This window comes from Clarias gariepinus, chromosome 27 (assembly GCF_024256425.1).
Source record: "Clarias gariepinus isolate MV-2021 ecotype Netherlands chromosome 27, CGAR_prim_01v2, whole genome shotgun sequence".
In the NCBI taxonomy this organism is placed as follows: domain Eukaryota; kingdom Metazoa; phylum Chordata; class Actinopteri; order Siluriformes; family Clariidae; genus Clarias; species Clarias gariepinus.
Window position 1 is genome coordinate 16586614 of NC_071126.1, and position 25643 is coordinate 16612256.

General features: G+C 39.2%; 1 protein-coding gene across 2 annotated transcripts; it reads left to right on the forward strand.

The window, feature by feature from the left end:
- Positions 1-415: 415 nt before the first annotated feature.
- tpd52l1 (tpd52 like 1) lies at positions 416-25282 on the forward strand. 2 transcript variants are annotated; one of them, XM_053489023.1, is made up of 7 exons: positions 416-519; positions 1052-1093; positions 6316-6431; positions 8019-8167; positions 16463-16564; positions 22616-22676; positions 24125-25282. In XM_053489023.1, exons 1-7 carry the CDS (start codon positions 501-503, stop codon positions 24251-24253), a joined length of 618 nt encoding a protein of 205 aa, XP_053344998.1. In that variant the 5' UTR covers positions 416-500; the 3' UTR covers positions 24254-25282. The 2 variants fall into 2 exon arrangements, with proteins under 2 accessions (XP_053344998.1, XP_053344999.1); XM_053489024.1 differs by lacking the exon at positions 1052-1093.
- The last annotated feature ends 361 nt before the right edge of the window (positions 25283-25643 follow it).

Consider the following 25643-nt stretch of genomic DNA (forward strand, 5'->3'; position numbering starts at 1 on the left):
TTGTGTCTTTATGTCAAAATGTCTAATGTACATTATATTAATATAATATTAATAATATTACCATGTTATTATCGGAATATTATCATATAATTATATAATGTATAGCAATAGGTTAAGTTTTCCCAAAGTGTGTACTGTTTCCTTTTTTTTGTCTGACTCTGTACAAGGGTGGATGGATGGATGTATGGATGGATAGATAGATTTGTTTCCATTTTTTTTAATGGTTAAATTATTATTAAAAGATACATAATTAAAAAAAATCTATACAGAAAAACAGAAAATGATTCCATTTCAATCAGCATTTGAGGTCCAACATGAAGGTTTGACATGTAATCTCCAACCTGGCAACCTGGATACTTCTCTAGAGATGACTTGGCAACACAAAACCAGAGTCAAATGTGGGAGTTACCCAGGATTAAACAGCAGCTGAGTTGAAGTGCACTAAACTAAAAGTTCTGTTGACTCTGCAGTCTGAAAGCACTCATCTAAACTGCAGAGACATGGAGCAAAGACAGCAAGGTGAGCTTCAGATCGTCTGTTGTTGTGTGTCTTTTTCTTTTGTGCTCCTTTGATCTTTCAAATCATGAAGCTTGGACTTTAAATTATCTCTCTGTCATTGTAAAATATTAAACACACTCTGGTTTACAATGTAACAGTGTATGTGAATGTCAAAGAGTGTTATGGGTTCTGGAGGTGCTTTTGATCCTGTTTAGAAGTGTTAATATATGCCTGATCATATCAGTTTGGAGCTCATAAGCAAGGTCATGGGATTGACTTTTCAGGATATTTAGCTCAGCTGATTGCTCCTGCATCTTATTTTAGCTTACACTTCTTTATATAACTGCTATACTGGGCCGTATGATTGACCCAGGGCGAGTTCGCTTGCTCTGGGCCAAACAGCTGGAATCTTGTGACTTGGCTTATACTATCTGCATTGCTATAAAGAGTGGAGCTGTATTTAAAAAGTCTGGCATGTAACCCTGTGTGTAAGGGGTATACTGTACTTAACCCTTTGTGCTGCCGTGTTTCTGCATGTTTATAATCTTCACAGAGCTGACTTCAAGCATTCTGACACCTGAAGCAGACGAATGTGGTAAGACGATGTTAAAATGATGAACATTAAGGTTAAGAGTGATGTGTGTGTGTGTGTGTGTGTGTGTGTGTGTGTGTGTGTGTGTTTGTGTGTGTGATTTATGAAGTGTACTGTACTTTTGTCAGTTTACACTCACATACTCCCGTAAGTAGAAGGATCCATTCTCAGGATCGCCAGAAGGGTGTGAGGTTAAAGCCCAGGAATCCCAGTGTTGTTGATTGTGCATTAAAAAAGATTACAATGGTTATATTTAATACAGGAATGAGTGACATATCCATAATTATACAGTATACCTCATAAACCTAGAGTAAGTGTAACTTGTTATTTAGTCAGCCATCATATAATCAAGGATGAGGCTCACCATATGAGGAGGTATCAAAAGGTTTCGAGATTTACGCAAGACGGATCCGGTTGCTCCTGTTGTACATCCTCCCTTAGTGGCATTCTACTCGGCAGAAGAATTCATTATAAATGGTCTAATCCCTGTGGATGAATTCTCGAATGTCAAAAAAGACGATGAGCATGCACTCAGTCGAGCTGCAGACCTGCCTCACTTTTTCCGGTCATGGAGATGATGGGCTCTTTCACTGTGAGGGCTGTTGCTTCATCTCAGGATCACACCCGTACACCCAAGTTTCCTTACCAACATGAAGGATGGGTCACCCACGGAGTCCAACACGATGTTCCTTGGTTAGTGATGAACTTGTCAGCATCACAGCGATTGTTTAAATCACATGTGAGGATCGCCTGGACTGTTCCGTATGACACACCGACAATGGCAACAATCTTGTGGATTGTTCTCTGACGATCATCATTCAGATTTTCGAGAGTTGAGCTTGTCGAAGGTCTTCCTGATCTCTCGTCGTCTTCCGGTAATATTCTTCCACTCTTCCATTCTCGTGCGTGTGCCTTTTGAAACACATCGACAACTCATTGCAGCATCACCGTTGCTTGATGGAATCGCAGACGTGGTGACGCACATGGTCAAAATAGCACCGGTCGCACAGCTCCTGATGTACACAGGGCCATGTCTTTTGGCACACTGACTTATGAATGCTGGCGCTCCCTGTGACTGTGCGTGCAGCCTTGTGCTGCCACCTGTTGGCAAAAGTAGTCTTGAAACATTTTGATACCACCTTGTATTTAAACAATTCACAATTCATTTAATTTGTATGTACGGTTAGGCTTAGATTTAACACGTAGGCCTTTTAAAATCCAACTACATTATCAAATTTGAATTTGTACTTGAGTTAAGTTTAAATGAACACATCTAGGTAATTTACAGTAATAGTGCTGTGACTACGAAGGTCAAATTACACATTTATTACATTTTGGGCTAAATGATCTACCACACTACAGACAGACAGACAGACAGACAGAAAGAACGGAGAGAACAGAGTTAAGGTGTATAGGACCCTGGGGTATAGTTCACAACAGCCGAGGTGGGGAGGAGTGGGGTGACGGTCCTGCTATGGAAGGTTCAGGTCATCAGCTGACCACATAACGTTGCTGAGTCTAGACCTGACCTGAAGCAACCCCAAATCAGAACCCCGCCTCCAGAGGCTTGTATAGTGGACACTGTACAAGTGATGTACATCACTTCATGCACTAACCCTACATTCTTACCCTGACACACACATCGCTCTAAAACATGGTCAATCAAGACTCATCAGACCACATGACCTTTCATTTTCCAATATTTGTGCTTCCTAACAAACTGAAGCCTTTAATCTTCATTAGCTTCACTAAGCGTTTGTACGGCCACAGTGCTGTGAATTCTCGTCATGTGGAAATGCTCTTATTGTCGCTATTTAACATAGATGAGATTTGTACTGTGTTTAAGCGATCCCTAAACACAAGCAATCGTGATGTTTTTCGATCCACATTCCTTTTGCAATGTAGGCAAATCTGCACTATTCTTTCACGTTATAATAATATGTTGGACAGACAGGCCAATAATTTGACCCTTCTGAGTCAGCAGTTTTTTTTTTTTTTTGGAGACAGGCAGTGTATGATTTCTTGTAACAGGAAAGTCAATACAGCATAAAGCAGCTGTCTAATAGATGCATTTGGACAACAGAGTGTGAATTGTTTTCTTTTAATTACAAATTTTAAAGTATACAAATTCAAGTAATTATTATTATTATTATTATTATTATTATTATTAACAATCATGCAAAAGTAAACACGTTCGACATGCGGCCTTGCATGAGGTTTAAAAGTGTGGTGTCTTTTAGTGTTGCTTAGAACAGTGGCTTCTGTTGTCTTCCGCTGTGCTGTGATGATGAAAATTTGCATGATGTTAGAATCAGACAGAAGTCCTTATACAGCTTATAGTAGTGTAAATTCTACTTCCTCGTATTTGTACAGGTACAGTCTGTTTCTCTATGTCATGTCTTTTTTTTTTTTTTTTGCTAATCAAATGAAGAAGAGGATCTCCAAGCAGGTAGGTGTTACAGGTTTGTGTACAGAGAAAAGCATGCTCCGGTGGTGTTCAAACACGCAGCTGATCATACAGTAGATCATCTCAATATGTTCATCACATCTTAATGTACACGCTCAGTGACAACAAGCTGAGTTAAATCCCGTCCCATAATCCCAGAGATTACTCCAGATCGGAGATGATGCAACGCCGTGGCGAAACGCATGGTTGTCTTATGCGCATCGCATTGTCTTAAATGGTGCAGTGAAGTCTATATTTATTGCTGAGGTTTATGATTGTTAGTTTTTGTTGAACAACTCACTGGGTAGTAATTTGGCCTGTAGAAGTTACTGATAAGTACGGGAAGTATATACTACTTGGCACATAAACAACATTATTGTTTACAAAATGGGAACAGTCAACATTGGCCCGTAGTTGGACTACAGAGGTTTCTAGATGATTAGATGGACTACAACTGCAACAACTACTCAGAGAATGTGTATTTGCATTTGAGCATTCATCAACTGACCTTCAGTTTCTTTTGAGAGGTAGACATTCCACACTGTGATTGAGTTTGGAGTGCTCTGATTTGTCCTTTTTCTCATTACAGTCTGGATAAATCCCCAATGTAAATGGCACATCATGAGATAACACTTCTCACTCACTTCCTCCATATCACTCCAGGGTTTAAACTGCTATCCAGCTGTGATAACCATAAAATACCTGCTGTGTTTCTAATTAAAATGACTAAATTCAACCAGAAGAGAAAAGATAAGCCACTTACTTGCAGAGTTGTTGGTATTTAGCTTGTAAGTGGAAAACTTCCAGTGAATTAGAGCTGGGCTGGATATTTTGTTCCATGATGATGTTTAGACAGAGATCTAAGGATCTAGGAGGTGCTAAGAATCATATGCAACATAATATAAATCATGTATGAGTAGATCCTTTGACTACATAAATGATGAATCCATGACGATGGATGTCATAGAGACACAGTAGGTGTGTTTACGTGGACCGTTAATATTTCTGTAATAATCGGAGTAATAGCCCTTTTCGAAAAAAATACATCACCTGAATCAGAACAGTCTGGGCGTGATCCAAGATTTAATTTTTAATCAGAATGAGAGGGTTGGTGAAAACACTTAATATTCCATTTAGTAGGTAAATATTAGCCATGTAAACACTTGCCCATGATCGTTTCTCTCTCGTGGGAATAAATATACTCTTTCTGCACGTTTGTCCCTCATGATGGTAACATTAGGTGGTGTTACGAGTTTTAAAGAGGGAAACTTGGCTTCTATTCTTGATTTATAAACTCTTTGTGAAACAACCCTCTTCCACCTGTGTTAACTTTCAAGCACTGGGTCTCTGGCTGAGGAAAGGGCACTGATTAGTCATGCATTTCCTACATAGGCATGTGTATAACCAATCTTATTTTGATTAAATGCTTTGAGCATTTACAGTAAACACCCATTTTATTATATCAGCGTCCAGTGGTCGAACAGTTACCAATTGGAATGATTTGGGTCATATAACCCAAACATAGATTTAAGAAATGCATGAGAAACAATGATACATAGAACTATTATATGGACTATAGGTGTTTAATAAAAAATAAAATTGACTTCTCGAAAATGACTTCTCAACAAATGAAGTAAAACCGATTGAACATTTACAGAAAATGTCAATCACAGTCCGGTGGTGAGACTCTTAGCTGCGGTAAAACATCTGAATGGTGGAAACATTTTAAAGAAGGCTGTATGTCCGTGAATGACATGAACATTCAGCGAGTGGAACACATGATCTTTGCAAGTCACCGGATACAGTGAAACGTATTTTTTATACATTTTGACTTGGAAAACGAGCAAGTCTTGGTTTACGAGCACCAAGTATCATGTATCACGCATACGCTTCTTGTTTTGACGCCGAGTGTCACGTGATCACAACTGAGCCAACAGTTTTTTTCTCTCTTACGCTGCGGAATTGTGGGTAATTGTCTCCTCTGCTGGGTCTTGGTGCTCATCTCTCACTGGTATAATCAACATCCGTGCACGCATGTACTGTTTGCTATAACACTTTGACCACTTGTGTGTGTAAAACATATTTTATTTTGTAAGTGAAAGCACGTGTGTACAGCCCGTGTGTACTGTTTCTTTTTTTTTAAGGTAAAATGCAGGTTAATTCCTTTTATTATCAATTTATATTTTGTGTTAATTATTTTTATGTATTTTTTTTGGACTGTGGGACGAATAATTAAAATTTCCATTATTTCCTATGGGAACATTTGCTTTGGTTAATTATGCTCGTAATCCAAGGTTCCAATGTAACTTGTCGGCAACTTGCAGAAGAGACGCATCTGTCTGTATAAACTGTACACACAATCATTGCACATTACAAGCGCTCGACTGGGAGTAATTGCCACATTCCCATACAGTCCTAACCTTGCTCTGAACTTCCACATGTATGAACCATTAAAAGAGTTCCTGGAAGGGCCAGAATTTCATGAGTAAAATAGGTGTACTGAGAAAACTTTCTACCCTAAATTATCCAAGCACTAGTAAAACACTGGGATACTGTAAGTGCATTAGTGTGGCTGGGGATTTTATACTGTAGAGAAATAAAGGGAGCTTTTACTCTTATAGCTGTGTACAGTTATTCTGCAAAATCACGAGTCCCAGTTTGAACTGAACATCTCTCATATTCCAGTAAAATAAAACCTCATGATCATCAGTAGTGACAGTTTCTATTTCAGGAACAATCATTGACAGACTTTTGCTTTTTTGTGGTTTTGCTGTTTCAGGACTCCTGGGAAAGGAGCCAGGCCAGGAAGTAGCGCAGAACATGGAGTCAGAGGTGGACTTGAACAATACCATAACAGAAGAAGAGAGAGAAGAAATGCACAACGAGCTGACCAAGGTACGCATATTTATCAGAAACACAGTGTTGCAAAGTAAAAAATCCTACATTCCTCAGAAGACAAAAAGTAACAGATGTTTTGTATAAAAATCTCAGACTCAGCATTGATATACTTCCTACTTTTGCTTTACACCAGTGTCTGTCTTCCTCATGATCGACTAGTAAAAGCTGCTTTAAATAAAGGAGTAAAAGCTTGTATGTCACAGAGGAAGGGTATAACGCCTATGTGGACGTACTGTAATGCGTGCATCAGAACTCTTTTAAACCTGTCACAAGCAAATGAAGCAGGAACTGCAGTAATTTTGACATACGGTTGTGAAAGCTCAAAATCCAGCATTTCCACATCTTGTAACTACAGTGATAGTGTTGCAGAGTAAAAGAAAACCCTTGTTAGTTTTATCTGGCGCATTGCAGCTCACGTGACTGCTGGGGACAAGCAGATTTCATGTCCCGGTTGTTAGTTTTTTTTTTTTTTCTTTTATAATTGTCTCCTGCACGAGTGAATTTAACAACCAAAGAGAAACACAATCCCTAATTATTATTGACTTTTGCAAAAACAAATGTTTTCATTTGGTGTGTATGTTTCGTCCCACACCCTGCCGCACTACAAACATCAGCCCAGGTAACATCTGACCGATGTTAAACGATTACCATGCACAATGATAGACAGTTCAGGGTGAGGTACACAACACACAGGCAACACAAGTTTAATTTGCTCATATACTCATAAACCCTCCTGCTTTACTAGTAAAATGCATCAAAACAGGAGTTCTACTTCGCAGTGGTAAAGTGCTCGCCTTATTATCCGAAATTCGTGAGTTCGATTCCCGGGTGATGCTGTAACCTCTCGCAGCCGGAGGTCTAGAGAGACCTGATTGGCTGAGCTCTCTCAGAGGGGAGGGGTTAGAGGTAATGCTTCCACATTAATCACGACTCTACAGCCAATCAGGGGCGTCTGTGAGCTCATGCACTCAATTTACCACATTATAGTCATATTTTTGCATATAAAAACTATCAAAACAATTAGAAAAGACGTGTAAATAAAGGAAAAAATTACAGTACGGTTGACCACAAAGTTCAATTCAAACACTTTTGCAATTTAACCACGATGTATTATTTCCCGGGCAGGGATCATTTAAACAGGTAGCGTAACAGGAAGTGGCTGTTTAGTGTGTGACATCATCAAAGGCGTCTGTCTCCTCTGATATATCTGTATGCAGAGTATGCGCTAATTTCCCCCTCTGAACTACACAACCATACTGTATCTGATAAAGTAGAAGTGCATGCGAGAGTTTTTTCCTGAAATATCCATAATATTAGGCTTGGCTAGAGATGACCCAGGACAAGGCTAAGGAAGCTGAACACCATAGTCACATGGTCAGTTTTCAGTAAATTAGCACAACTCTTCAGCCAGATAGGCAAGAACAAATTTAATACCTTTAGCCCTGACTGAAATGCAAAAGCTGGTCAGTGGGGAAGGGGGAAGGGGACAGCAATCGCCCTGGGCCATGGTATGAATTAATTGTGCCTGGTGAGAAAGCAGCCAAGTATGCATTTTACTGCAAACACCTGTATGTCTTTTGCCAGTTGGAGGAAGAAATTGTCTCTCTGAAACAAGTGCTGGAGTCTAAAGAGAAGCGTCAAGCTGAGCTGAAGCACCTGCTGGGCATGACGACGTTAAACGAGCTGAAACAGAACCTAAGCAGGGGCTGGAACGACGTTCAGTCGACCACGGTGTAAGTAAACTCCTTCTGCTTATTGAGCCATTTATGCTTCACACCCAGTCGATAATTAGCAACAAGCCATGTCAGTTATGCATGAAATTAGGTCACGTCTTAAATATCACTTACAGGAACCCACCATCAGCATGCTTCACAATTCCATCATCGTGTCTGTGATTTGGCGTAGTGCTGTCTCTGCCGCTAGTTTGTTAGCTGATTGTGTTCACTTGTTCGGTGTTAGTCCTGAATTAGCTTGTCAGTTTACACCTGGTTGTGTTCTTGTTTTTATGAAGTCTTATACAGTAATGCATGTAGTGTTATTACAGGGATACCCCTGTAATACAGATCCGAGTCCTCTCTTTTGTATATGAAAATGTTTAGCCTAGCTCCTGATGCATTATTGAACAGTTTGTTCCAGTCCATTGAATTGCTTTTAGGCAAGCAGTGTTCCAAGAATTACTGATATTTAATCTAACCACACTGGGACGTTGCGCTGTTTTTATCACCATCCCCGTCATAAAATTTCACTTTCTGGTTCGAATTTGTCCTAGATTAAAATTTGCATCATTATCAGTGGACATTGTAAATGATGTTTTTTATCCTAAAAATTACAGTAGTTCTAACTTGTGAGTGCTTGTCCACTGAAATAAAAAAAAAGGAAGAAAGAAGCTAAGTTTACCACAAACATCTTTAAGAAAAATCCATAAATCTGGGATCCTATAAAGTGAGTGTTGCTCCATCAGGATCTATTTCCATTACCGGACCAAAAGTAAACAGTGTACACTCTAAAAAATAAAACTGTGCTGTACTCAATTTTTTTGGTGAAACATTTTTACACTTAAAAATATTGAGTAAATATAAAAAAATATAAAAATCATGTAAAATATACTTCATGAATTGAGTACAAGTCAGTAAAAAAATTAAGTAGACCTGAATAACTATATTTAGTACAATGATATACAAAATTGAGTAAATGTAATGAAAATTAGAAGTTAATGAAAAGTGAAAATGAGTAAAATAATTGAGTAGATATAATTGAAATGGAAGGTAGAAGATACTGAAAATTATACTATTATTTAATAAACCAATGTGCTACATTAACTAAATATTTTAACTGAATAAAAGGACCAATACACACATTTTCATTTTAATTAAACATTTATTTGCCAAATTTGACAAGACATGAAGTCTAAACTCAACCTGGTTTACTTTGCAAATGACATGTAACAAGATCATAAACAAAGAGCTGAATTTATGTTATTAGTAAACAGTTTTAGAAACAATACTTACGCCACAAGTATTATACAGTTAACACATGGAAAGTAGACTTTTGTATTAGAATCTAATGAGTCACATTTTACATCTGAAAGATTGCACACCTTCACACTTCAGTTTCCTGCAAACTGTGGGATCCATACAAATGTGTGTGCAGACCTTCTCAAATCTTAAAGAAGCAATGACAGTCTAAATGAAGACAGGACACTAAATATCCATGACCAACAGTACCATGCTTCACTCAGTAATGATCAAAATTCCTTTTGATGACGCGACAAATGTCCAGAGCTTACACCGCCATCCCATAATGCTGGCACCTAAAAAAGGAACAAAAGTATACAAGTAAGTACAAGTGTGACTGTTACTATAAAGTCTACCAGACTGGTAAAATAGTACTTCCGTTCAAATACATACTTTTTGGACTTATAGTCTATTTCTATCTTTGATTCAATGGTTACAAATTTAATACTTCTGTAACATTTAAAAAGTTGATATTTACCTCCTGTTTTATCTCCATTCAACTTCTCTTCATTAGTGGTGTTGGTGCTGTGAAAGAGATATAGAAAATATATAACATGTTTCACACAAACACATATATAACAATATACTATATAATAACAATATAATATATAACATGTTTCACTTCAATATTTTAATTTCATATTACTTTCTCCCAATTCTAATTCTGAGAGAAATGTTGTATTTTCACTAAATCTTTATATTTCATAGCTTTAGTTACTAGTACAGTACTTAGCACATTTATTTTATAACATCTGCCGCTGCGTGCTCAGTGTTTAATCATGTTAAAAATACTCATATACAGTAACGTATAAAACAGTACCAGAACCCGGACACTGCACCTCATTTCTGCTGTTTAAACAGGATTTGGTCCACGTTTCCTCCTTAAAGTGTCGGAGTGAAATGAGCAGACTCGCGGTTCAGTGTGTGAGGTGTGTAATGTTACACATGCGGTAATTATTTGAACATGTTAGTTTTATATCCTCGCCACAGTGGCGGTAGGCTGCACAAAATCACCGCATTTGGCGGGAGAAATTCAAATATTGCGGCACAACCGCCGCCGGTTACACCGAGAAACCCGGAGGAAACCCGGACATGCACGCGCTGCTGCTCGGTGTTAAATCTCTCCTTTTACACCAGAGTTTAAGTGTCTGTATTAAACGCGCTTTAGCTGAGCAGTTTGGTGGTTGGAACAAACAAGCTAAATCACACTGAACCCCAGGACTGGCCTGTTACTAGCTATCGTTAGCTCTGGAGCTCGGCTGTGACAGGATTCAGAACAGTAACTCACACCCTATAAAGTTGTGTGTGCAGGCAGACAGAGTCATTATTACAGTAACTTGTGTTAGCTGTTTACTCACCAGGATTTGTAAGGAATGTTCCAGGTGCTTCATGTCCATTCTCACATCCTCACAGCCTTCTTGTCTCTGATGTTACACCAGACTTCCCATGAGCACTTGCACAGGGCAATTTACTCAATTATTTAAGTTTTTGTTGTTAAAAATAAAGAATATTGAGTTGGAATAATTTATAATTGTAGTTCTTGAAACTAATCAGTACAATTACTCCATTAACAGATATTTTGATTTAAATGTATCAAAAAATATTAAGTGCATGTTAAAAATATAATTCAGTTAGTCAAATACTGATTTTTACTAGTAAAGTAAACTTAAGTTATAGTGTAAATTTAAGACAAAATGAATAATTGGTTTTTTAGGCATTTATTTTGATTTGTCTAACTCAAACAATCATGTATGTGACTTTTAGAGATTTTATTAAGGTAACATAACTTTTTTATAACTGTGAAATTTACAAGGCCACAGAATCATTTTTTAGAGTGTAGCCATACTGTGTCCAAAATATCAGTTACTTGACATTTTGTTTGTACACTGAATCCCAGCCGTGTCGATATTCACCAACGCTGCATGCTTGCTTGTGCATTATCCCTTACTCATGGATTATCCTTGTTTGACATTTTCTCTTTGTGTTTTATCTGCTACGGAAGTTCAAGATTCTTAAACTAATTATTAAGTTTACACATTTGTCCTGAATACTGACACGACCCATCATCAAAACAGCACCATTCTGACTGCAAAGCATGGTGGTGGAAGCATAAGGTTGTGGGAATGTTTCTACTGAGTTTAATTAATTTACATCCTGCCTATCACATCTATAACGTTCAGTTTACTCTTACCATTTACTGTTTTAAATTTAGAGATTTTAACAGATTTACAGTTATTCTAGACACACGGCCTGGCCAAAAAAGATTGCAAACTTATAGATAATGAACCCGGTTCATCAGGTAGGAAAAACTCCATTAATGTGACCAACCTAATCATTCAGTACATTCAGTTGCATAATGTTGGAAACCAGAGTACCTGGAGGAAACCCACCAAGCATGGGCAGAACATGCAAACTCTTCGCGCACAGACCCTGAGGCGGGAATCGAACCCTCGACCCTGTGGTGTTTAAGTGATCTCCAAACACAGACATTCATTAATGTTTTTTTTTTTTGTTGTAAAGTTAAAGGTTCAGCCCTGTCCTTCCAGGTGTTAATAATACATTGGACCGTTCTTAACCCAATTCCAGTCATTTCAAGTCCTCTTAGTTTTTTTTTTTTTTTTGCTTTATGCAGGACAAAAATTTGATTGTGCAAAACATATTCAATTTCATTTATATAGCTCTTTTAGCAATGTACATTATTCTACAGCTGCTTTACAGAAATAAAAAATGTGAATAGAAATAAGAAAAATGTAAGGAAAAACGTGTCAATTATAACTATCGGTTTAATATGTTACAAGCAGAGTAACAAGCAGACTACACAGGGTCATCCTCAGTAGCCAGACGCCTTTATGCAACAAGAACTCCAACCAGAAGTGGTGGACCAGGATATCTGGCGCTAACCTCTATAAATGTAGAGTGCAGGAAATTCCGCCAAGCGCGTTTGTAGTTGTCTGTTATTAAGGAGTGACAAGTCCATCTGTTTACAAACAGGACAGCAATATTCATGCAGCTTCTTTAGTCGTAGAGCTGCTTTGCTGCCGTCAGTGTGGATTTGTTTTATGCTTATCACAGGGCCATCTGTAGGCGTAACTCAGGTCAGCCTTACTCAGGGAAAGACACACACACACACACACACTCATACTCACAGCAACAGTCTGTTAGCAGAATGACATCATCATTGCTGCGAGACCATCTGCACAGATCACTTAGCACACGGTAACACTCCTGTCCGGTCACAGCAGGTCCACAGAATCATGAATCTGATTACAAAACGTAATTAATGAACAGCATATACATTAATCAGTTACAGTAGTCGTAAGATTTATATTAAAAAAAAAAAAACATGCCCATAATCGTATCACAAGTATACAGTGATAAGGATGGTTTTAAATGATTGTCGTTACCCCAGGGTGGCCCAGTGGCATAGTCGTCGTGCACCTCCAGGGTCCAGGTTCAATTCCCTTCTCGGGGTCTGTGTACATGTGTGTGCCCTGTGATGGATTGCTACCCTGCCTTAAGATAGGCTCCATGACCCTGTGTACAGGGTAAAGTGGTATAGACGATGAGTGAATGCGTTTTTGTCTTATACAAGGCCTGTTAGGTAAGCGGCACTCTTGGGCAGCATTTGTGCTCCCAAAATAAAGTGTGTCCAATTCAAAAGACAGCTCAAGGACATGGGTCTACTAAGGTTACTTATTTTGGACAATTTTCAAGGCTGCGTCACATGTGTCCTTCACAGCCCCAAATGACTGGCTACACAGACAGAATTTCTTTTCTGTTAAAACGCTGAACAGGTGATGTCATGTAGTTGTCTTTTTTACATATAAGAGATTCAAAGACAAAGACAAAAAAAATGCACATTTTAAAGAAATGTGTGCAATAATAAATGATAAAAACCATTTCATTAAACACAAGCTCCATGTCAGTATCTGTCTCCTCACCTGAGGTAGAAATCTCTCATGGCATTTACCCAGGAGCCTCGTTAGGGCCCCGCAATCGGCTGATCTATGGTCCTGCTAACGCTGGTGGGGAAATAATTACTGCATCAGTTTTGTCCAGTACAACTTGTACAGATTTATTCTCTCTGTCTTGATGATGATGAGTGTGGTGGAGACAAGGTAGATCAATCTGTATTCAATACACATATACAACTCCTGTCAACTGGGTCTGAGCAATATGAAAAAAAACAAAAAACAAAGGTGTTTTAAACCATTGCAAACAAAACCGCAGCACCGCGTTATTAATACGTTTATTAAAATTTGATTTATTATAGAAATTTGACTGCAAATCTCCACTTCTTCGACTTCCACTAGAGTGTTCCTTGGGAAGTAAAGCAACCAGTCACTCCACCATCAACAAACCTAAGTGATTAATGAGATCTAAACATTCATGAGTGGCCCAGATCTGCACCTTTACCTATGACAAGAACATTCACAAAAGGCTTGACTAAATTAATAAGTTTTCAGCCTAAACATAAACACTGAAACTGTGTCGAGTCCCGAACATTAATCGGAAGGCTATTCCATAACTTTGGAGAAAACTCTGCCCCCTGCTGTAGTTTTCATAATACGAGGTACTGACAAGCAGCCTGCATCCTTTGATCGAAGTAGGTGTAGAGGATCTTAAAGCACTAGCTGTTCACTTGGGTACTGTGGTGCGAGACCATTTAGTGCTCTATACTTTAGGTCAATAGTAGAATTTTAAAATCAATGCGAAATTTCACTGGGAGCGATATTGCCAAGCTCTACAGTCAACAAAGAAGTGTAATGTCTAGTAAGTTTTCTCAGTACGCCAAACCATGTTCAGATTCCCTGCTTTACATTTGAAACACTGGCCTCCAAGGAACTCCTTTAATGTCCCAAACATGTGGAAATTGTCAAGACTGTACAGAGAATGTGGCATTAACTCCCAGCCGAGGTTCTGTAATGTGCAAGTGGTATTGATGAATGATTGTGTGTTCAGTTGCCACAGACGGATGCGTCTCTTCCGCATGTTATCAGTCGATTTTCCAGGATCTGGCGTTCCACTCACTGGTCCGGGCCACCTCAGCAAGCACGATCGTTTACAAACTTGCTGTAGTCTTTAAAACCTTTCCACTATTCAGATATTTTACTGCGGGTAAGAGTTTCATCACTGTACTGTGTTAGAAATCTTCTGTAAACGTCAATCGGTTTTACGCCTTCATTCACAAGAAGTTTCATTATAAGTGTAAGTATCTAAGATTGATTAGGTTTGTGTAATCCATTACAATCCATTACATTCCATCTTAAAGTTCAGTGTGTGGCTCCTGTATGAACCTGGCTGTGTTTAGTGGTGCTGGTAAGCGTTCTCTTTAATGAAAAGCTTCGACTCAGGTAACAGGTGCCATGGTGAGAAGACGTAGGCAGAGAAGATCAGATTGCATAATGGAATTGGTTCACTTCCCTAGTCTTACACATTGTTTCCCTGTACGGTACCTGCACATGTAGCCTGATAAGTTAGTCAAGAAATATTTGCTGTATCACTTCGCCGTTCTAATGAAGGTAGATTTATTTTAGTTAGACAATTAAGGGAAACTTAACATATGAATCATTACACACCTCAAACTTTTTCTAACTCAGTTGCGCTTTTTATAGCCCCTTTTCCACCAAAGTGAAACAAGTGCTTGTTCATATCTGGTGCTAGTGTCAGTTCAAAATTGGTTCAATAACAAAAAAATGTTAGCGGCAAGCACAACAACAACAATGGTGAACTTACTATAAAGTAATTGGACAGTATGGAGTATAATTTTTAAAGATGGCGGGTACAAACTTTAAGTTGGTTGTTATAAGCTCTTGACGTAAGTGGTTCTTTGTTCTAGCCCAGCAAAGTTTTGGTGCGTCCATGGAACCAGTTTTTCTGTTTGAGGAACTGGTTCGAAATTAGGCACCAGCTCTGAACTAGCTCCAGAACCACCTTGATGGAAAAGGGGTATATGTGGTTTCTGACTCTGTTCAACACTCATTTCTGGAGACCTTGCACCTCCAGGGTCGAAGGTTCGATTCCTGTCTCGGCTCAGTGTGCATGGAGTTTGCATGTTCTCCCTGCGCTTGGTATCCTCCGGATACTCCGGTTTCCTCCCACAGTCAAAAGACGTACAGATTAGACTAACTGGCGTTCCCAAATTTCACATTGTGTGTGAATGAGTGTGAAAATGGGAAGAAATACAATGGTCACCACTGGTCTCCATGGTCCCTAGTTAAATACAAAGTTTCCTAGATGGATGGATGGATATTTACATAGTAGGTTCCATTAGTCTCATAGCTAAACACTGAAACAACAACTAATGTTTTTAATACAGTAAACTATGTTTTTGCTGATTGACTACATCAGAGGGAAAATTTTTGAAAATTGTGCAATCTATTAATCCGTTAAACTGTCAGGACCTGTCCGTGGATCCAGACTGAAATCCATTCTTCTCATAACTGTACATATTTGCTATTTCTTCATTTTTCACATTATTTATAGTAGGTGCTGAAATAAAACCTTTAAGCTTTTTAGGATGCAAAATGTAAAACTGGTCTAGTGATGGTTAGATTTTTAATACTAAAATATTCGCTTCTGCTGCATGTTGGTGGACTAGACCTCTCCATGCCAATAGCATAAAGGATGAACAACACACTCTCCCCTGTGCCTTTAGCAACTACGTAGAGACCTCTGCACTTCCCTCTTGTGCTCTGTTGGTTCACAGGTCAAAGTTCGACTAGAGAAGTGAAAGTAAGTGCTACAAGAACAACAACATATCAAACATGTCTGGCATCATTTGCCATTCAATTGTTTTTTTTTCCATCTAGGAACAAAAAAACATTTAGGCTTACTTCTTGCTGCGTCAGTCGAACAAACAGTATGGCCAATATTTTTCCTTCTTCATGTACTTCCTTCGTTTTCATGTACTTTAGTTCTCGTTGGTAGTGAGTTTCCAGAAAAACACCTTTAATCTCAGCTGCATGATTTCTCCCATTAAAGTGACTAGTAATAATTGTGTGTCATCTCCAGATATAAAAAGACTTCAGAGACCCTGAGCACAGCAGGCCAGAAGACCACAGCGGCCTTCAGCAACCTGGGCACAGCCATCAGCAGGAAGTTGGGGGATATGAGGTACATCAGCTTCATCCGTTTTCAGCCTGCTTCTTCATCTGCTCCTGTATTTGCTTTGCTCCTTTTGCTCTGTCCTTCAGCGTCCTGTACAGCTGCCAGAAGCAACAGCTTTTGATAATTAACAGCACAATACACACACTATTCACTGTCGTCCCCTGCTGAGGACGTGCCAGCTGCTCGGATGCCTGAGAGCGCTTTACTCCAGACGGTACAGTCTATCTGACGTCGTGTTGCTTAGATAGCTTCCGCCAGGCTGTATTTAGCATCAGCGTTTGGACCTGACCCACAGAACTGAAGACCCGGATACTAAACTTTATATTTGTCTTACTGATCTTAAAAACTTCCTTTATTTCTCTAAATGATCCCAGTGTTTCACTAGTGTATGGATACCATCAAGGTAGAAAGTTTTCTCAGTGCGGTAAAGCCACGATCGAACTGCCTGCTTCCTGTCTGAAATTCTGGCCTCCCAGGAACTCCTTTAATTGCTCGTTACTGGAAAAACCAAAAGCACTTGTTTTTGTCCAGCCACCACACCGCCCTCACAATACAGGAGCTTAGTTGGAAGTTATTGCCACATCCCCGTACAGTCCAGACCTCACTCCAAGCCATTTCCACATGTTTGGGCCATTAAAGGAGTTCCTGGAAGGCCAGCGTTTTAAACGTGGAGCAGGTAGTCTGATCATGGCTCCAGCATAATAAGAAAACGTGATGGCATGCAAGCACGAGTAGTAGTAGTATAGCGATAAATAAGACAAAAAGTGCAGCTTGGCATGTTACCAAGCATCATGGATTTTCTTGTATGTGTCCCTGGTTTTTGTGTTTTTTACTTTTGTGCTCTGTAGGATGTTAATATTGATGTTTAATTCCAAACTGAACTTCCCAGCATGCACTTACAGTATGTTGTCTGTATTGTATTCACTATTCTACAGTATTACTATATTAAAACAAGTTTGTTTATGTTTATAAAAATTATTTTTATTCAAAAATAATAATCTATTAGATCAATCAAATGAATCCGTGAAACCAATCAGAATGGAGAGTTCAGAAGCACCATGGTAGAAGTTTAATTAGCTAATTGTAATTTGAAGAGAAGTTCACTTTAGGGAATTTTTAATTTTTACTAAATTTAATTTACTATTTATTATAGGACTGTTTACCTAAAGAGAATTACCTTTGTATCCAACCACACTACTGTATTAGTTTAATGTTCCTTTGGCTGCTCCGGTCAAGGGCTCGCTCAAGGGGACCATCCAATCTATTTTACGCCAGATGCCTTTCCTGACACGACCCCTTTCATTCTATCTGGGCTTGGGACTGGCCCTGCATCCAGTGCCTGGGTTTGCGCATTGGCTGGAAATTAAACCTCAGTGTTGCCCAACCAGCACCAACGAGAAGCCTATTGCTGATCCACTAATGCCCTCAACTGTACTATTAGTTCGGATTTAAAACAAGTTAGGTTAACCCCTCATTACTAGGTGCTTATGTGAGGATGTTTTATGTGAGGTCCACCAGGACCAGGGCTGAGGACCCCTGTCTCCATATATGAGGGTGAGTCAAAACTATCCGCACTCTGATTACATTACAACTTCTGTTCAAGGTGTAAACGTGTTACATCAGTTCGTTTATAACTGTGGTGCAAGAAAAAAAACGGATGCCCCGCTAGTAATTTGAATGAAAGAAGAGCAGCGTGCTGTGATTTTTATTTTATTTAATTTTTTGTGGTCTGAGGGTGTACCTGGTTCTGTTATTCATCAATGACCTTGTTACTTTGACAGTATGGAGAAAGTGTTTGGACTCTCATGAAGATGAGACTTTTTTAAAGTGAATCAATACTGGTGATGAGACATGGATTCATCACTACGCGTCTGAAAGTAAACGGCAGAGTATGGAAGAAAAAGTTTAAAAGTCAACCATGAGTTGGAAAATTCATCAATGCTTACAGTTTTTTTTTTTTGTTGAGATTCTTAAGGGCCAGTATTGAAACACTATTCGGAAAAAGGTTCAACAGTTAACAGTGAGATACTTATTGAAGAACCGAAGCCTAAACTTCGGATTAAACACAGAGGACTGATATCCAAGGCCGCACACTTCTGGCCCACTACTAGGACGGAGATTCACTTCTGATGAAAAAGTGACGACAGCGGTGCATTCGTACGAAGCTTCAGCCGTAAACATTTTTTTAATGAAGGAATACAAAAGCTTGTTGACAAATGCACAAAGTGTATTGAAAAGCAATAAGATTATGTCCAAAAAAATGATGTATTTGTTTTTTTCTAAAAGGTAATTAAAATTAATTCTACAGCCGGAGTGCGGATTATTTTTGACACACCCTCGTACTGTACATTATTATTAAGGATTAGCAGTATATGGTATTTAGACACGCATAGGAACGGTCCATTTTCCAATGTCAGGTGCCAGGTGTAAACTGTCTTAATTAAAGACTGAAAATCCTCTTGTTTATTCTGCGTTCTTCCCTTGGTCAATACTACAATTAACATTCAACGTCTTTCCCATGCTATTGTAATTGTGCTCAAAACAAAACTTTAATTCTGCTTGATTTACTCCAGCATGTTTGGCCTTGAGTTAATCTATGCCAGGAGGTACAGTATGTCAGTGTGTATTTATGTGTGTGTGTGTGTGTGTGTGTGTGTAATAAGCAAAGCAAGACAGATAATTTCAGCTTTACTCTTCCCCTGCATGTATGGACTGATTATAAGTCTCCATAAATGCATGCGCTGACATGAACACAACATTGCATGTAGTGTATACACCGATCAGCCATAACATTAAAACCGTACATGCTCAGGATAATCAAATCATTTCAGTTCATAGGTTAGACCTAGACTAATATTCCTAGTCATGTTTATGATTGTTTTTTAGTCTCGGACAATGCACATTGGATTTACAGTGTGTTTGGATTGCTCTGCATGCTTTTGTGTGTCTTTTGAGATGGTGTGAAGTTTGCGTGCGCATAATAGTACACATAATGAGTAAATGTGTGCCGGGATTAAACTGTCTAAATGTTTGCTTTCTTTTTTTCGCCTGTTGCACATCAAAAGGATTAATTCGATAGGGTAAGATACTGTGTGACCTTAACCACTTGTTTTTTTTTGTGATGTCTTAGTATGGTGACTATTACAGCCCTGAATTCCAGTCTAGAAGCACATACGTCTCTGGAGATGCTGACTTCTTTTACGGTTTAAATGTAATCACTTGTATATTCCATAGCACTTTTATCAGTGTGCTGCAGTCATGCCACACAGAAACAGCAAATAGTGTGAAAAGCCGTAAGACGGAGATGTTGTCATCATCTATGTGAAAGAATGCCATGTTATAGTTTCTAAATGGTTTCTTCATTCCAAACACAACGACTGTTGAACTCTAACTGTTACTATGATTTAAATAAGAGGGGGGTGTTCAAGTCAAACAGGGACTTGTGATGACATCATAAACAGCATTATGAATACACCAGACAGGTCAGGGATAAAGTTGTGGAGACGTTTAAAGCAGGGTTAGGGTAAAAATCCCAAGCTATAAACATCTCACAGACCACTGCGCAATCCATCATCCGAAAATGGAAAGAGTATGACACAACTGCAAACCTACCCAGACATGGCCTGACAGGCCAGGAAAGGAGCGCATTAATCATAGAAGCAGTCAAGATGCCCGTGGTAACTCAGGAGGCACTGCAGAGATCCACTGCTGCGGTGGGAGAAACTGTACACAGGACAAACTATTAGTTGTGCACTCCAGAAATATGGCCTTTATGGTACTGTAGAGTGTCAAAAAGATAGACATTGTTGAAAGAAAGCGATGAGAAGTCCTGTTTGCAGGCTGCGACAAGTCATGTGGGGGACGCAGGAAACATGTGGAAGAGGATGAACTTCTTAGAGAATTTTTTGATCTAAATGCAACTAACACTGCACATCACCATGAACACACTGTAGCACCTTGAAACATGGTGGTGGCAGCATCATGTTGTGGAGGTGCTTTTCTTCAGCAGGGACAGGGAAGGAAGCTGGTCAGAGTTGATGGGAAGATGGATGCAGTTATTGCCACATCCCCTGTACAGTCCTGACCTCGCTTCAAACCACATGTTTGCAACATTAAAGGAGTTCCTGGGAGACCATGGTTTCAGACTTCAGACACCAAAACCTTTTACCTTGATGGTATTCAAGCACTAGTGAAACGCTGGGATAAGTGGATTAGTGTAGCAGGGGATTCTATAGTAAAATACAGGGTTAGTTCAGTATACAGTAATAATAATATAAAGTAAAAAAAAAAAGTTTTTTTTTTTTTTTTTTGATAAATGATCAAATTGAATACTTTAAGACATTAAATATTACTAAAGTTGGTTTGCACAGCCGTATGCACTGTAGCCCGGTTGGACTGAACACACACTGTTAGAGAGCATGACCTTGAGACATGCTAACTGTGTACATATCATACACTTGTGATAATCTGGCTTATTTATATGTTCAACGCTTTCAGTAAGAACACACACACACACACTGTTGTAACTTTGCAGCAGATCCTGAGCTGTTCTGCGTGCTGTATTTGTTTACTGTTTCTTCATACTAACGTGTGTCTCTCTCGTCTGCCCATGCTAACTGTGGACAGCTACTCTATACGGCAGTCGATGAGCATGCCCACCATGAGGTAAATGTGGATCGGAGTGTACGTCAGACTGTCAGGAACGGATTGCCATGTGATTATAATGATTACCAACATTAGGAAGCTGGGGTCAGAGTGCAGGCTTAGCCATGACATGGCACCCACAGAGCAAGAAAGGTTAAGGTCAACTGTGAAAACTTGGCGGTGACAGGATTTTAACACCTGACCTTCCAATCAGTAATACAGAACCTCAACAGTCTTAATTGTTAGTCAGTTAGTTATAGCATATAGAGTTAGAGAATGCTAACAGTGAGCTACTTTGTTTAAATGACGCACTGTTAAAAAATAAGCTCCAGTAGTATGTCAAACAAACTGTCTAAGCTACGTCTAAGCCAGTATGTCTAAGCTACTGTAGCATGACAGGAGGCAAGGGTAGCTTAGTGGTTAAGGCTTTGGACTACGATTCAGAAAATCCAAGGTTCAAACCCCACAACCACCAAGTTGCCACTGTTGAGCCCTTGAGCAAGGCCCTTAACCCTCAACTGCTTAGATGTGTAATGAGATAAAATAAAAAATGTAAGTCGCCCTGGATAAGGGTGTCTGCCAAATACTTAGATGTAGCTGTAGATGACAGACTAGTGTGACATACTAAGAGTTGTTGTTAGTTTTGGCTGCTCCCGTCAAGGGGTCGCCACAGTGGACCAGCAGATCCGCACACACCATGGCACAGGTTTTATACCGGATGCCCTTTCTAATGCAACCCTCACTTTTTATCCGGGCTTGGGACAGGCACTGCATCCACTGGCTTGGGTTTGAGAATTTGGTGGAAGTCTAACCCGGGCCTTCCATATGGCATTAATAAACCTAGCACTGAGCCACCAATGCCCAATAACATGCTAAGGGATTAATTATCAGTTTATATAATTACAAACTTAAAAATGCATGTATTATAACACAGACAAAAACCTACAGTAGTATGTACTGTATAACAAAACAAAATATCTTCTAGCAGGTTCAGTGAAACTCTTCCTGTTCCTCCTCCCACTACCTCAACTCATTACCTCATTACCACAAGGGATTGGAACGTCATGTTGTCGCGTTGTTGCTCTTGTTTGCACATTTGCATGTGCACTTTATGTTGTCTCTTCTATATAGGACTTAGTTTTTCTGTTAACTTAAAATGTCAATATGTCTTGTTATGAATTGTTATAAATTATGATGTTAATTTATGTTGTACAGTATGTAGCACCTTGGTCCTGGAGGAAAGTTGTTTCGTTTCTGAATTGTACTGTATATGGGTGAAATGACAATAAACGCCTACTTGAACTTTAAACTTGAACTGCATTATAATAATAATAATAATAATAATAATAATAATAATAATTATTATTATTATTATTATTATTATTATATTTCTATATATTTTTATGTCTACAGGAACTCGCAGAGCTTCAAGTCTTTCGAGGAGAAGGTTGAAACCACTGTCTCGAGCATTAAGGTAAGTGTGAGCAGACAGGGTGTGGACGACTGTGGGTCAATATTGACCTGAGCATCAGGCAAACCTGAAGAGTCAGTGCTGTCAGGGGCTAATAACCCTCTCTCTCGCTCTCTCTCTCTCTCTTTTTCTGGACGATCTGTTAGTCCAGTGCTGTTAATCATTAATGTATGTTGTTGCTACACCCTGCAAACACACACGTTTCTTTCTGATTTGTGTAAGTAATGGAGAATATAAGGATGTCTAATATTAAAAAAATTAGTAGATTAGATTTTGTTTAAGAAAATGTAGAAGTAATAACAGCAGTGATGATTAATGTAATATAACAGCAGCTCTGAGAGATGTCTGATCACAGGCTCTAACCGTTTCCTTTATTCCCAGGGCCTGAGTGGCGCTCGTGTAATTAAGATCTAATCAAACACTAATTTTAAAATGTGGTGTTATTTATCTACGTCTATTGCTGTGTATAAAAAAAAGGTTAGTCAAAGGTTAATCAGCACTTGACTAATAATGCTCTATTCATTAAGTAGACTGGTTATGAACATACAGCAAGCACTTTTTGTGCTACAGGTCACTCCAGAATTATTGGCACCCTTCCTTAGCGTTATTCCAGATTCAACTGTATGGGCTTAATTGATTTATGAAGTCTTTGCTGGCATTTGCCTTGCATCTCCAGGGTCTGGGTTCGATTCCCGGCAAGGCTTAATTCCCGTCTCTGTGTGCATGGAGTTGGCATGTTCTCCCCGTGCTTAGTGGGTTTCCTCCCACAGTCCAAAGATATGCAGATTATGCTAACTGGCGTTCCCAAATTGCCTGTAGTGTGTGCCCTGCCCTGTGCCCTATCCAGGGTGTAACTGCCTCATGCCCTAAGCCTCCTGGGATATCTCCAGGTCCCTGTGACCCTGAATACAGGATAAAGTGGTATAGAAGTGAGTGAGTGAGTCTTTGCTGGACCTTTTGACAATATTTTACTAGACTGTACAGTACATCCCATTGCCACTTTGTACTTTGCACTCGTACCCAAGGTGGTCTGAGAACCTAAAACTTAATAGCGTAAGCTAATAACTAAACTTAATGGCGTGGTGGTTAGCCGGGTTCGATTCCTGCCTTGGGGTCTGTGTGCATGGAGTTTGCTGTTCTCCCAGTGCTTGTTGGGTTTCCTCCGGATACTCCGGTTTCCTCCCACCATTCAGAGACATGCAGATTAGGCTAATTGCCGATCCCAAATTGCCTGTAGTGTGTGAATGTTGACCGGATATCCTATCATGGTCGAAAACATGGGAATAAATACAGTGGTCACCGTTGGCCTCCATGGTCCCTCGTTGGACTTCAGAGGTTCCTAGATGGATGGAAGAATTATATAATATGATACTGACTTTAATTGTTGAATGGTACAAATTAAAACTGTGTTGAAACTAATCATAGCACTTTTTCTTTTCCCATCTGAGCAGACCAAAGTCGGAGGGACCACAAGTGGAGGAAGTTTTGAGGACGTTCTCTCCTCAGCAGCTCAGGCCAGCGCTCAGGACACCGGCGCCACAGCCTCTGCTAACGACCTGAAAGAAAACCCCCAGTGCTAAAGCGCCCAGACAAAATTTGTACAGCTTTCTACGTGATGGGAAATGGCGCTTTGATGCCCCTTTGTGGCCGGGAGGATGCACTGCCTCCTTAGGAAAGATTTCCTGAGGTCCGGAATTAAGCACTAGCCCCGACCAAACATACCACTCTGATATTTCTTCTTTAACGTCCCTCAATTGGTTCACGTTGGGATAACCTCCATTGCTTAATGGTCATGTGAGGTTTGTTATAAATTTGTTTAGCGCAAAGTCATCAAAAAGCGATGATTAGAAAACAGGCATTAAAATAAGTCATCATTTTAAAAATAATATATTTGATATTAATAGTGATGCTTGAATGAGCCTCAAGTGTTACATTTTGTTTAGTTTTAAGTTTTTTACTTTTTCTAAGCTTATAACATTTGTGACAAAATAGCTGTTCAAAAATATCCAACATCTCATCCAATTAGCAATAAAACAAACTCAATACAAAAATTCATAAAGTGACCTTAATGTCATCACAAATCCTTGATAACAATTGTGGGCCTAATGCAATATGGTATTATTAAAGTACTACTAAATCAATCTCTGTAAACCATAGAAATTAAAATAAACTCAGACCTGGCAACAAAGTATCATTACAGTACGTACAATACTCATAAGCCCCAGTCTATTTTAGGACTGATGTTTGTTTTAAATATCTTTATATTAAATTACACATACTGTAACAAGCCTGTGTCTAAAGGGAAAAGCGATCATATATTCATTTTCACGTTGTAAGAAAACATTGACTAGTAGTTCATGTACAGAGTTGGAATGTAGGTCTTAAACCATAATATAACCAATAAACGGTTGTGTGTTTTGTTGTGGCTACCTTGGATGTGGGCAAGCTTTCCATTCATTTGACTTTATTCTGTATATGAGAAGGATCAATTTGCTGGACCAGACATGTCGTGCTGGAGAAGTCTCATGCTTGGAAAAGACGTTTTATCTTTTCATATGTGATAAGTTGACCGATCCATCGGTGCATAAAATAAAATAAAGTATTCTTATATGCGTACTGAGAGTCACTTTTATTTTTCAGTAACTAAAGCTCTTGATCTGATCACACTTTTTTAGGACTAAATATTTTGTACATAGAAGGGACATTTAGGTCAAACTGGGTCTTGTTGGATCATGAGGTACCTCATAAGATGCTCGCAGGGTACGAACAGCGCTTCGTACCTTTGACTGGCACAGAGGATGGCTAATCTGCACTGACTTCAAGATACATTTTTTTTTTTATTATTTACAAGTATGGCATCAACATGGACAGTGAATACCATCATCAGGTTCTAGAGCCTGGTTTGATCACCGAAGGCGTTCTGTTTTTACAGAACAATACACGACTGCGTCCTGCCCATCACACCACTTA

Excerpts from the sequence above, each read along its gene's own strand:
- tpd52l1 (XM_053489023.1), top strand. Across the intron at positions 8,168-16,462 it reads GACGTTCAGTCGACCACGGT|ATATAAAAAGACTTCAGAGA; the intron begins GTAAGTAAACTC and ends TGTCATCTCCAG. Across the intron at positions 22,677-24,124 it reads CCACTGTCTCGAGCATTAAG|ACCAAAGTCGGAGGGACCAC; the intron begins GTAAGTGTGAGC and ends CCATCTGAGCAG.